Here is a 13,379-nt window from a genome sequence, read left to right as displayed (position 1 = left end):
AAGTCATTATTTTTGTTTTCTTTGTCCACAAAATATTCTTGTTGCTTTATAAAATTAAGGCTGAACCACTGATGTCACATAGACTATTTTAAAGGGGTCCTATTATGCTCTTTTACAAAATGTTGATTTTGTTTTGGGGGTGTACTAGAACATGCTTTCATGCTTGGTGGTTTGAAAAATGCATGAATTTTAACATAATTTACATTATTACAATACATTTTTCCCAGCCTGGCACATAAGGCTCGATTAGTTCCAGGTTTAATGAAGACCCACCTTCTGAAAAACGAAATGTGTTGTGATTGGTTAGCTGTCCCAGTGCGTTGCGATTGGCGAACAGCTTAGACGGTGTTTCAGTACTGCCACGCCGCTTGTCAAAGCAGCAAGTTTCGTGTACAACTGTTAGCGCAAGCTAGATTAAAGTGATTCTTACGTTTTAAATATGGATATTTTTCTTACAAAAATGCGTCGATTGGCTACAGGAGGCTTTTATTAAGCCCCCGGAGCTGTGTGAGGCACTTTTTATTATGGATGGATGCACATTAATGGACTTGTTTTGGACTGATGAGGAGAAAGACCCGTCTATGTCGTTCTAAAGCTTGGGAGTGCCAGGATAAATTGCATTCGTCTGAAAGCAGAAAGTCATATATACCTAGGATGCATGGAGGGTGAGTAAATATTATGCTACAGTAGTGTTGGGTCCTATCTAGCCTAGCCTGCGAGATCACCAGTACATGATATTATCGTGCTAATGCATTTAATTATTGACATACTTTGTTGCCCGAAACCAGCTCCAGCATAAGGCTAAAAGCAGCCTAACATTATCAAAGAACATCATCACTGATTAGCCTAGACTATTCTAGTGAAAGTTTATGCATTTAAAAAAAAAACACTCATGTTATAAGTGAAGCTAACGTTATCTACACTGTATGATGAATAAAACTCTCACCACACACTGCACATGTCTGTGGCGCGTTATGGCTCTGACGCGGCAACCAGAGTAGACTGCGGCTTCAGCATGTGTTTCGACCCCCTGTACTGCACACGTCTGCGGTGCGTTACCGCTTTGAATCAGTGCTTGTGTTTATACCCGCCGCGCTGCGGTTCGTTGAAGCGGCTCTCCGTGCTGCTTTGCTAAAGTTTGGCTAATCCCCCACCTCACCTCACCACACCCTCACCTCACCCCACCCCCAACAATTCATATTTCCGTGGGCGGGATTTAATTTAATGATATTCTAAAAGACTGGGTTGTGACATCATTGCATGTGGAAAATAAACGTTGTAGTCCAAAGGAGCCATTCGTTGTAGTTCTTGACATGGGATTTTTTAAAAACGAAGTATCTCCTTTTGGAGTGGACTTTGAGATTTGTAACTTTGTAGATCTTTTTTTATGCCCAAAGATACACACCACACACTGACTAAAGTTCAAAAAGTGAAAAAGCATAATAGCACCCTTTTAATGATGTCCTGACTACTTTTCTGGGCCTTGAACGTGTCAGTTGTGTTGCTTTCTATGCAGGGTCAGAAAGCTCTTGGATTTCATCAAAAATATTGTCATTTGCGTTTCCAAGCTGAACGGAGGTCTTACGGGTTAGGAACGACATGAGTAATTCATGACAGAACTATCCTTTTTAAAAATCAAACTTTACCCTAGTTTTTCTTAGTTTGTCTTTGTTATTCTTTAATTCGATTTACGACTTTCCATTTTAAGAAATTAATACTTTTATTCAGCAAGCGTGCATTAAAACGATTGAAAATGACAGTACCGACATTTATAATGTTACAAAAAGATTTAAATTTCAAATTTCTGTTCGTCAAAGAATCTTTAAAAAAAGTATCAATTTCCACAAAAATATTATAAAGTATTATAAAGTATTTTCAACATTGGTAATAGGGCTGGACGAAATTACCTAAAATCAAAATCTTGATTAATTGAATGTTTTACCTCAATTAAAATTATTTTGTATGATTATTTTTTATTATTATTATTATTATTATTATTATTATTATTATTATTTTAATGCACTCATAGTTATAGGTGTGAATTCAAACTCATGATTGCTGTTACATGGGATGTTCCTCTCAACGATCTTGTCCTGTCACTTAATATGTGCAAGTACTTAATTACACTACTAGTCAAAAGTTTTTGATGTTTTTTTTTTTTTAAGAATTCTCTTCTGCTCCCTAAGCCTGAATTTATTTGATCCATAACACAGAAAAAGCAGTAATATTGTGAAATATTTTTACTTTTTAAAATGACTGCTTTCTATTTGAATATATTTAAAAATTATTTATTCCTGTGATCAAAGCTAAATTTTCAGCATCATTACTCCAGTCTTCAGTGTCACATGATCCTTCAGAAATCATTCTAATATGCTGATTTGCTGTTCAATAAACATTTTTATTATTATTATCAATATTTAAAACAGTGGAGTAATTTTTTTTTTTTTTTTTTTTTAGGATTCTTTGATAAATAGAAAGATCCAAAGATCAGCATTTATCTAAAATAAAAAGCTTTTGTAACTTTATACACTATACCATTCAAAAGCTTGGAGTCAGAATATTAAATGATTTCTGAAGGATCATGTGACACTGAAGACTGCAGTAATGATGCTGAACATGTAGTTTAGATCACAGGAATAAATTACATTTTCAAATATATTCAAATAGAAAACAATTATTTTAAATATTAAAAATATTTCAGAATTTTACTGTTCAAAAACAGGTAGTGTACGTCAATTAGAGGTTCTGAATTTTGGTTTCAATTACTTTTTTGATTCCAGCCGTAATTGATAATGATAAGAAATGATTCTTGACCACCAGATAAGCCTATTAGAATGGTTTCTGAAGAATCATGTGACACTGAAGACTGGAGTAATGATGCTGAAAATTCAGCTTTGCATCACAGGAATACATTACATTTTAAAATATATTAACATAAACAGTTATTTTAAATTCCATTTTTTCACAATCCAATCAATTCCTGACTGAGCCGGTACGTTCACTTGGATAATACATTACATTCGGAATGAAAAACGAGGTCTGTGCAATGTTGGTTGTTCAGTGCCCTCATTCTGTCTTTTGTGTTTTGATTCAGTCCCTCATGCCCACTCTTGATCAGTTCATCTTCTTAACTCCGTAATCCGCTGAAGGTTAACTAGTCTAGTTGCTCCTTATAAACCCTGATCTAATGTTGTGGATTTCCTCACCTCGTCTTGTGATCAGTGCTTTAAATGTTAAGAATCCTTTTTAAATTTACCTTTCAGGCTGATCCTCAATGGACAGCTTGAGATGGTGACTGGAGGTTGGGTCATGACGGATGAAGCCACCGCTCACTATTTCGCCATGATCGATCAGCTCATTGAAGGTCATCAGTGGCTAGAGAAAAATCTGGGTAAGACTGATTTATGGATGGTGTGACTTAGCAATTAGTGCATTTGCATTTGCTTTAGATGTAGGAGATCTGGGTTTAATCTTAAAAGTGCCTCCTTCAGATTGGTTTGGAATATTTAATCGGTGTGTTACTGCAGGTGTGACCCCTCGCTCCGGCTGGGCCGTTGATCCGTTTGGGCACAGCGCCACGATGCCTTACCTACTGAAACGGGCGAACATAAGCAGCATGCTGATCCAGAGGGTTCATTACTCCATCAAGAAGCACTTCTCAGCCACACGAAGCCTTGAATTCATGTGGAGGCAGGCCTGGGGTAAATGACTACAAAAACAAAAACATGCATTCACATTTAAGTATATTTGTTTATTTAAAAGCATTATTATTACACATTTAATCAAATCGGAATCAAGTATCTCCTCAGTATTTTTAAGTTCCTTATAATTTATATTTTCAATGTTCATTTTACTTTTTAATTTTCCACTTTTTTTTCTATTTAGCTTTATATTTATTTTAGTACTTCACTTTAAAAATTTTTTTATTTCAGTTAGTTGCCAAAGCAATTTTTCAGTTATTTAAGGTTACTTTTTAATTCAATATTTTTAATTCACTTTTATTTCAGTTTTAATAATTTTAGTACTTTAACTTAAACTTGTTTCAGTTAGCTGTTAAGGCAATTTTTCAAATATTTAAGGTTACTTTTTAAAAATATTTTTTATTTCTTTTTATTTCAGTAATTTTAGTACTTTTACTTTAAAATCATTTTATTTAAATTTTTTGTAAAGGCAAATTTTCAATTATTTAAGGTTACTTTTTTATTTAATATTTTTTATTTTATTTCAGTTTTAGTTTTAGTCATTTTAGTATGTAAACTCATTTTATTTTAGTTAGTTGCTGAAGTAACATTTCTGATTTTTGCGGTAATTTTTAATAATAATAATATTTTTAATTCATTTTTATTTCAGTTTCAATAATTTTAGTACTTCAACTGAAACTTGTTTGAGTTCCAAGGGAGTTCCAACATTCCAAGGGAATGTTTCATTTATTTAAGGTTACTTTTAATATTTTTTAGTTTATTTTTATTTTAGTTTTAGTTTTAATAATTTTAGTAATGCAACTAATTTTATTTCAGTTAGTTGCTGAAGCAACATTTCTTATTTTTGTTGTACATATTTTTTTATAAAATGTATAGACTAATATTTTACATTTATTTTCATTTCAGTTTTAGTTTTAGTAATTTTCAGTTAGTTGCCAAGGCAGTTTTTCAATTATTTAAAGTTACTTTATTTAATATTTTTAATTTATTTGTTATTTTAGTTTAAGTTTTAATAATTTTGATTATTAAACTAGTTTTATTTCAGTTAGTTGCCGAAGCAACATTTCTTATTTTTGTTGTACATATTTTTCAAGGTTACCTTTTTTGATTAATATTTTACATTTATTTTTATTTCAGTTTTAGTTTTAGTAATTTTAGTACTTCACTTTAAAATAGTTTTATTTTAGTTTTATTTGTTTTATTCCAGAACAATTTTTCAATAATGTAGGGTTGCTTTTTTTATTTAATATATATATATATATATATATGTATATGTATATGTATATGTGTATATATATATATATATATATATATATATATATATATATATATATATATATATATATGTATATATATATGTATATGTATATGTATATGTATATGTATATATATATATATATATATATATATATATATATATATATATGTATATGTATATGTATATATATATATATATATATATATATATATATATATATGTATATATATATATATATATGTATATGCATATATATATATATGTATATGTATATGTATATATGTCTGTGTGTGTGTGTGTGTGTGTGTATGTATGTATATGTATGTATATATATATGTATATATATATATATATATATATATATATATATATATACACACACATATGTATATATGTATACATATGTATATATGTTTAAGTAATTTTTAGTATTTCAGCTTATTTTATTTTAGTGAGTTGCTAAAGTAACATTTCTAATTTTGCAGTATTTTTTAAAGGTTACCTTTTTTGTGTAATATTTTACATATATTTTTATTTTTATTTCAGTTTTAGTCATTTTAGTACTTCAAGTTTAAAATGTTTTATTTCAGTTGCCAAGGCAATTATTCAGTTATTTATTGTTACTTTATTTTATATTTTTTATTTATTTTTATTTCAGTTTTAGTTTTAGTAATTGTAGTACTTTACTTTAAAATAATTTTATTTCAGTTAGTTGCCAAGGCAGTTTTTCAGTTATAAAATGCTACTTTATTTAATTTTTTTAAAACTTATTTTTAATCCAGTTTTAGTAATTTTAGTTAGTTAACATTTAAATTTGTACATTTTTTTTTTCAATGTCACCTTTTTTGTCCAATATTTTAAATGTATTTTTATTTCAGTTTTAGTCATTTTAGTAACTTTACTAAATTTAACTAAACAAAATGTATTAACTTAGCCATTTCTTTTGTATTTTATTTTACTTCAGCTTTATTTCAATTAACGGAAATCATTTTTAATCATCCTTATTTTTTTATTCTTTCGGAAAGGCTATCGATAGCAGGTTAGCTAGATCCCCACCCTTCCTACATAATCACTTTGTAAACGTGAAAAGATCCTTTAGACTCTCATCGAGCCTTATCTACAATATCTTTCTTTGACTTTGTTGATGTGTACTTTTGACTTGGGCCAGTAAGCTACATACCAACACCCTAGAAAAACACATTGGGAAGCACCTAGCAACCAGTCAAAAAAGGTAGCATCATGGCAGAGTGTTTTGGATGTGCAAGCACCACTCATATTTCTTAAGAACATCTAGTTAATATAATATAGTGTTTGTAATCATTAATTAGATGTTGGAAAGGCTTTAGATGTCTAATGACGTTTTCAGAAAACACAAACCCTTGGCAAAAGCTTTCTGAAAGCTTTGCCAAGGAGTCTTGCCAACCCATCTGAGTGGCTTCAAGACCTACACATCAGAGCTTATTTCTTTCATTTTTTTTTATTGTCAGATATTGAATCGGGCACAGACATGTTCTGCCACATGATGCCGTTTTACAGCTACGACGTGCCTCACACGTGCGGCCCGGACCCCAAGATCTGCTGCCAGTTTGATTTCAAGAGGCTGCCGGGCAGTCGAGTCAACTGCCCGTGGAAGGTGCCGCCCCGAGCCATCACAGATGCCAACGTGGCCGAGAGGTGAGGCTGTAGGGCTGATTAATCTGAAAGCAGGGAATTAATTTGATCGGGGTGAGTTTAGCCAAAGAATGAATGTAGGTTAATTTCCTGTGTTAGCCAACAGAATTCATTTGTCCATCACCCAGCTGGCGCCAGCTGTTTTTATATGGGTTGCTCTTGAACTGGGCTCAAACCCAAATCCACAGCAGAAGAAAACCAGGATATTAACAAGCTTGTAGCAATTAGTTTGCACCTGTCATTACACTTTAGAGGTCTTTCAGGTTTACTGGAATAGGTGGAGGGTTTTATGGATACACTTTTAGCTTTATGAGTCACTTCCTTTAAAATGTTCTCCAAAATGTGTTTTCTTCCTTTTGGAATGACTAGGCATTGAACTGCTAGGATGAAAACTAGGGCATTTAGGTAAATGCCCTGATCATTTATTTAAACAATTTATGAATTACTATATTATTAGTGGTGCCAAAATGAACACGTTAACCCAGGAGATTAATTTTTTCATTTTAATGCGTTAAAAATATTTAGCGCAATTAAAGAAGTCCACTTCAAGAACGACAATTCACAAATAATTTACTCGGCCCCTTGTGATCCAAGATGTTCATGTCTTTCTGTCTTCAGTCGTAAAGAAATTATGTTTTTTGAGGAAAACATTTCAACATTTTTCTTCATATAATGGACTTGATTGGTGCCCCGATTTTGAACTTCCAAAATGTAGTTTAAATGCAGCTTCAAAGGACTCTAAACAATCCCAGCCGAGGAAGAAGGGTCTTATTTAGTGAAATGATCGGCCATTTTTTTTTAGAAAATAAAAATGTGTATACTTTTTAAGCACAAAAGCTTGTGTAGCACAGGCTCTGGGATGCGCATTCACAACACTATTGAATCAGGTCAAAAGGTCACATCGAACGTAGGCGGATCTACAGACCCAGTGTTTACAAAGCGAATGGCAAAGACTAAGAAAGTGCAAGTCAAACGTTGTTTACAAACAAAAAGGTAAAATTATATCGGACGATTCTGAAGTTGTAGGAGAAAATAAGATGGAGTTTTTCGCCATACTCTACTTTTTTTTTTAGCAGGAGTACACAGACGATGAACTTGTGATTCGTAGTAGCGATGGGAAGTTCGGATCATTTTCCCGTCTCTGACCTTTGGGTCTCGTTCAGCAAAATGAATGAATCTTTTTTTTTCGAGTCATTTCGTTCATTTTAGCAAAATATAATACAGATGTTACGTGTTACTTCCCTAACACATCTACTGCTGACACAAACGTTGATCACACTACAAACAAGACAAAACTATAATGCTATAAGAAATAGAAAAGATTCATTCATTGTTTACCTGGGTCTTTAGTCTATGATTAGCTCACCTCACCTCTTATCTGACAAGTTTTCAGGGTTGAGTCGTTGAGTCGTTCATCACATGACAGCCCCATAAGATGAACGAACGACTCAAAAAACCCGAAGACTCGAAACAGGTGAACTAATTCCAGTACAGAACCCAACAGGATGTTGCGCATGCGCGACTGAACGAATCACTCCCCGAGACGACTCGATCTTCCCGAGCCACATTAAAGATTTGTTAAAAAAACAACCCATCACTAATTCGCACATCCCAGAACTTGTGCTACATAAGCTTTTGTGCTTAAAAAGTATACAAATTTTTATTTGTCAAAAAATAAATCATTTCACTAGATAAGACCTTCCTTCCTCGGCTGGGATCATTTAGAGCCCTTTAAAGCTGCATTTAAACTACATTTTGGAAGTTCAAAATCGGGGCACCAATCAAGTCCATTATATGAAGAAAAATCCTGAAATGTTTTCCTCAAAAACCATAATTTCTTTAAGACTGAAGATAGAAAGACATGAACATCTTGGATGACAAGGGGATGAGTAAATTATTTGTAAATTGTTGTTCTGGAAGTGGACTTCTCCTTTAACGCAGGGGTGGGGCTAGGTTTGGCCATCCCAGTCACAACTACTAAAGAATTGCATTTATTTAGATGAGCAGAGACTTTTCAGACGCACGTTCCAACTTCACCTCAGCGCCAGGCGCAAGTCAAACGAGCGCAGAATGGTACCAGTAATAAGGAGCTTCAGTAGAACAACAGAGAACTGCGGTCAGATGAGATGTTGTCAGGCCATATGTCGGTAAAAACGAATATTCCTGTCCTGTCAGCCGTAATACTGTGCTCAGAGTGTATTAGGCTATATTACAGCTCTGTATAATAGCCTATTCAAACTCAAAAGAAACTGAGAGTATGCGGTGTCATAGTTATTTCCTCAGTTAAGTCATGAAGTAAAAAAGGTGTTTATTATTTAAGAGTCGCATTTACAGCAGTGTCAGATCCGCTTCAAGTTCAGCAGTGGCAGCTTTTAAAGTAACAGCAGCTGCTGTGATGTCTGTTAATCAAAGAACAAAATTAAAAAGAGGAAATCAATCATGTTTATAGTTTTAATCTTTATCTTTATATAATTTAGAATTTTATATAATTTAATGTTTGATAACTTTATTAAATTAGGCTATATTTTCTTGCTGAGGAGCACAGGTTCACTTGAATTAGAAGTTATTTTTTAAAGTCTAATAAATGTTAAATTGAAAGCTCAATTATAATGTTGAATGGCTATAGTCAATGGTTAAATATTAGGAAAAAAAAATCATAGAGACATCAGTTGGAATCAGTGATACTTGCCTTCAGTCATAAAAAAAAGATGGCATTAAACAAAAAATATACTTTCTTTATGTTGTTACTACATTATTTTGAAGCTTGAATGTGAAATTATTACAATATACAAGTATAATTAAAAACTTTATTATCAGGTAAGATTAATCGTGATTTAATATCAGAAAAATATGCGATTATTTTTTTTTTTTATTGATTGACACCACTGTATTATAATATTAATTTATGTACAATTAGAATAACAATGATATAAAACAATACAATGATAATAAATTAATAAATTATTTAGAAATTTGTTAATTAGAAAATGTATAATTAATTTTAATTCACATAATTTGATTAAATCTACAAAATTATTTGTAAAATAACTATTTTCTGTTTTCATATATTTTAAAATTGTATATGCAAAGCAGAATTTGCACCAGCCATTATTTCCTGTCTTCAGTGTCCTTCAGAATTTTTTTTATTTTTTTTCAGGATTCTTTAATGAATAGAAAATTCAAAACAACAGATATTTTTTAAAACATTTTAAATGCTTTTAATGTCAGTTTTGAGCAGTTTAACATGTCCTTGCTGATAAAAAAAAAAAAATTCTTTCTTTACTTTCTTTTTCTTTAAAAAAAAAATCTTGCTGACTCAAACTTTTGAATGCTAGTGTGTATATACACCACTTTTTGTCTATTCAGTGCTTAAAGGCCCCAAAATGAAAATTACCCTATGATTTAATCACCCTCAAGCCATCCTAGGTGCATATGACTTTCATCTTTCAGATGAATAAAAGCAGTTACATTAAAAAATGTCCTGGCTTTTCCAAGCTTTATAATGCCAGTGAATGGCTGTTGAGATTTTGAAGCCCAATAAAGTGCATCCATCCATCATAAAAAGTACTCTGCATACTCCCGGGGGTTTATAAAATTTTAAATATGGATATTTTTCTTACACAAACACATTGAAATGCTTCAGAAGGCCATTATTAACCCCTTGGAGTCGTGTGGAGCACTTTTTATGACGGATGGATGCACTTTACTGGACCTCAAAAACTCACCACCCATTCACTGCCATTATAAAGCTCAGAAGGACATTTTTTAATATATCTCCATTTGTTTTCATTTGAAAGAAGAATGTCATAGACACCTAGGATGGCATTGGGTGAACTATCCCTTTAATTTGTTTTTATCAACTGCTAGCTTTAATAAAAAACAATCCAGTGGATTTGCTTCACATGTGATATTTTGTGTTTCAGAGCTGCTGTTCTGCTTGATCAGTACCGTAAAAAATCCAAGCTGTTTCGTAGCAAAGTATTGCTGGTTCCTCTAGGGGACGACTTCCGCTACGACAAAGCATTAGAGTGGGACCAGCAATACTTCAACTACCAGAAACTGTTTGATTATATGAACTCCCATCCGGAAATGCACGTAAAGGTATGTTTTCTGATAGGCTCTAACCTTTAAATCAATATAAAACTACAATATTTTGTCAGGAAGAGGTTCAATTAGATCTAGATCTATTGCTGCAATGTCATAAATCTTGTTTGTTTTTTTTAAAACAAACAGCTTTTTCAACTCTTTTGATGTGCAGTACAACTAGGAATAATTTGAGTGAATAATTTAAGTTTGTGAGTGAAGAAATGAGTGTAGATGTTTTTGGGAAATGTGGAATTAATTGACATTGCCCTGAAAGTAGATCTCTCTGTTCTCAGGCCCAGTTTGCGACATTGACGGATTACTTTAACGCGGTGTACAAGGCTAATGGAGTCGCTCCGGGGACGAGACCACCTGATTACCCTGTGCTAAGCGGAGACTTTTTCGCATATGCGGATAGAGAGGACCATTACTGGAGCGGATACTACACCTCACGTCCCTTCTACAAAAGCCTGGACCGTGTGTTAGAATCTCACTTACGGTTAGTCAGAAAAACATCCAACGCATGTCTAACATGTAACCCTGGACCACAAAACCAGTCACGAGTCAGTTTTAGCTAAATAAATAAGCTTTCCACTGATGTATGGTTTGTTAGGATATGACAATATTTGACCAAGATACAACCATTTGAAAATCTTACAATTTAAAATCTTTGTTACTAATCAAAAATTAAGTTTTGATATTATTTACGGTTGGAAATGTACAAATTATCGTTATGGAACATGATCTTTACTTAATATGCTAATGATTTTTGGCATGAAAGAAAAATTGATCATTTTGACCCATACACTTTGGCTATTGTTAGTGTTTAATGTATTTTTTTTTAATAATTTCATACAATTTTAATCGCATTAATTTTAACCTATAAAATGAAAATTAAACATCTTTAAAATTTTATTAAAAATATTTTAGAATTTTAATATCAGCCATTTATTGTTTTTTTTTTTGGATATAACTTGATTTTCATTTTTGCATTAATTGTAACCTATAAAATGAAAAGTAAACATTTTTAATAAATTAAAAGTTTATAAAAATATTTTAGAATTTTAATATCAACCATTTATTGTTTTTTTTGGCTATAACTCGATTTTCATTTTTGGGTACTGTACATTATAATGCTGTGATGCCTAAATTCACTTGTAGCATTTAAAATGGTTTCATTTTATATTTTATATTTTTTATATAATTTCATTACATTTTAATTGCATTAATTTTAACCTATAAAATGAAAATTAAACGTTTTAAAAATTTTATAAAAAACATTTTAGAATTTTAATATCAGCCATTTTTTGTTTTGTTGGCTGTAACTCGAAAATAATTATTTGAATTAATAATCATAATTATCATTATTGACCGGCATTTCATTAAAAAAAAAAAAAAAACATCACGTGATTGATTCATAATTGTCTCTGCAAATTAAGCTGGGATTGAAGAGTATTTTTACATGAAGCTGTTATTTACCGCATTGTTAGCAATTCAACAAGTAGCTTTCAGTCAGAAAAATGCTAACAAGGTTTTGTGGAAGCCTTTTAATTTTTAATTGGCAACACATTTACAAACTGCCGTCGAGGTGTCTGCGTTTAATCCATTATTTTAGCAACTTTGGAAAGCGTCTGGTTTTATTTGCCAGAGATTCAATTATGCTTCGAATGAAAGGCCTGTTCTCGGTGGTATTACTGGGGAATAAACAAATACTTATTCTCCACGTAGGTGACAAGTTTTTTTTCCTGAATTAAGCACGAGGCATTGCCTAATTACTGTCATTACTTACTGTTTTAATTCCATTAGCATTGGTTTCTCAGTTTGTCAAGTCTCGCTGTATCACTCAGTGTCATGAACTGTTGTTACAAGACTTTGCTGTTTTGTTTGTCTATTTTTTTTTCCTGTAGAGGGGCTGAAATACTCTACAGCTTGGCGGTGGCTCACGCGCGGCGTGCGGGATTGGAAGGACGTTATCCCCTTTCAGACTACTCCCTCCTCACCGATGCCAGGCGCAACATAGGCTTGTTTCAGCACCATGATGCCATCACGGGCACCGCCAAAGAGGCTGTCGTCATCGACTATGGAAACAGGTCTCTGAATAAAAAAGATTGCAGATTTGATCCGCGCTAACTGATTGGAAGATGTTTAGAGATCGAAGGAACTCTCTCAGTGTAATTAGTGAAATATCATCTTTAATAGACCATTTTCAGCATTTTTCGAGTTTGGATTGATGACTTTCAATTTGTAAGCGGTTCTTGATTCGTTTCTTTTTCCCCCACAGGCTATTACGTTCTCTGGTCGGCCTGAAACGAGTGATCATTAATGCCGCACACTTCCTGGTAATAAAGAATAAAGACATTTATCGCTTCTACCAGACGGAGCCCTTCTTAGAGACGGTAAGGAGCAGCCTTGTTTTTTTTTTTGTTTTTTTTTTAAATCAGACCGTTTGTTTAACCCTTGTGCTGTAATTTTGGTGCTCAAAAATGATTGGCCTTTTAAAAATCTCTCATTATGCGATATTATCATCAAATCTTGGATTCAGTGTTTTTGTCAGCTTTTTTTCCTTCAATTAGTACAGTATTGTATTTCTCTTTGGTACTGATTAATCATAGGCCTCATTGGTCTTTCAGTTTTTAAGTAAAAAATGTGTTATTTTCTCAATAATT

General features: G+C 32.3%; 1 protein-coding gene across 3 annotated transcripts in view; it reads left to right on the top strand.

The window, feature by feature from the left end:
- Positions 1-13,379, top strand: part of man2a2 (mannosidase, alpha, class 2A, member 2) — a 46,285-nt gene that overhangs the window by 17,696 nt on the left and 15,210 nt on the right. For all 3 annotated transcript variants that reach the window (XM_051099984.1, XM_051099986.1, XM_051099985.1), the window contains exons 7-13: positions 3,264-3,391; positions 3,528-3,701; positions 6,447-6,633; positions 10,554-10,731; positions 11,010-11,212; positions 12,621-12,803; positions 12,995-13,109. In XM_051099984.1, coding sequence (XP_050955941.1) covers positions 3,264-3,391; positions 3,528-3,701; positions 6,447-6,633; positions 10,554-10,731; positions 11,010-11,212; positions 12,621-12,803; positions 12,995-13,109 — 1,168 coding nt within the window. The remainder of the gene's footprint in view (positions 1-3,263; positions 3,392-3,527; positions 3,702-6,446; positions 6,634-10,553; positions 10,732-11,009; positions 11,213-12,620; positions 12,804-12,994; positions 13,110-13,379) is intronic.

The sequence above is a fragment of the Labeo rohita genome, chromosome 25 (assembly GCF_022985175.1).
Source record: "Labeo rohita strain BAU-BD-2019 chromosome 25, IGBB_LRoh.1.0, whole genome shotgun sequence".
Lineage (NCBI taxonomy): Eukaryota > Metazoa > Chordata > Actinopteri > Cypriniformes > Cyprinidae > Labeo > Labeo rohita.
The sequence above is the reverse complement of the archived record's forward strand: the minus strand, read 5'-3'. Positions and strand labels throughout refer to the sequence as shown.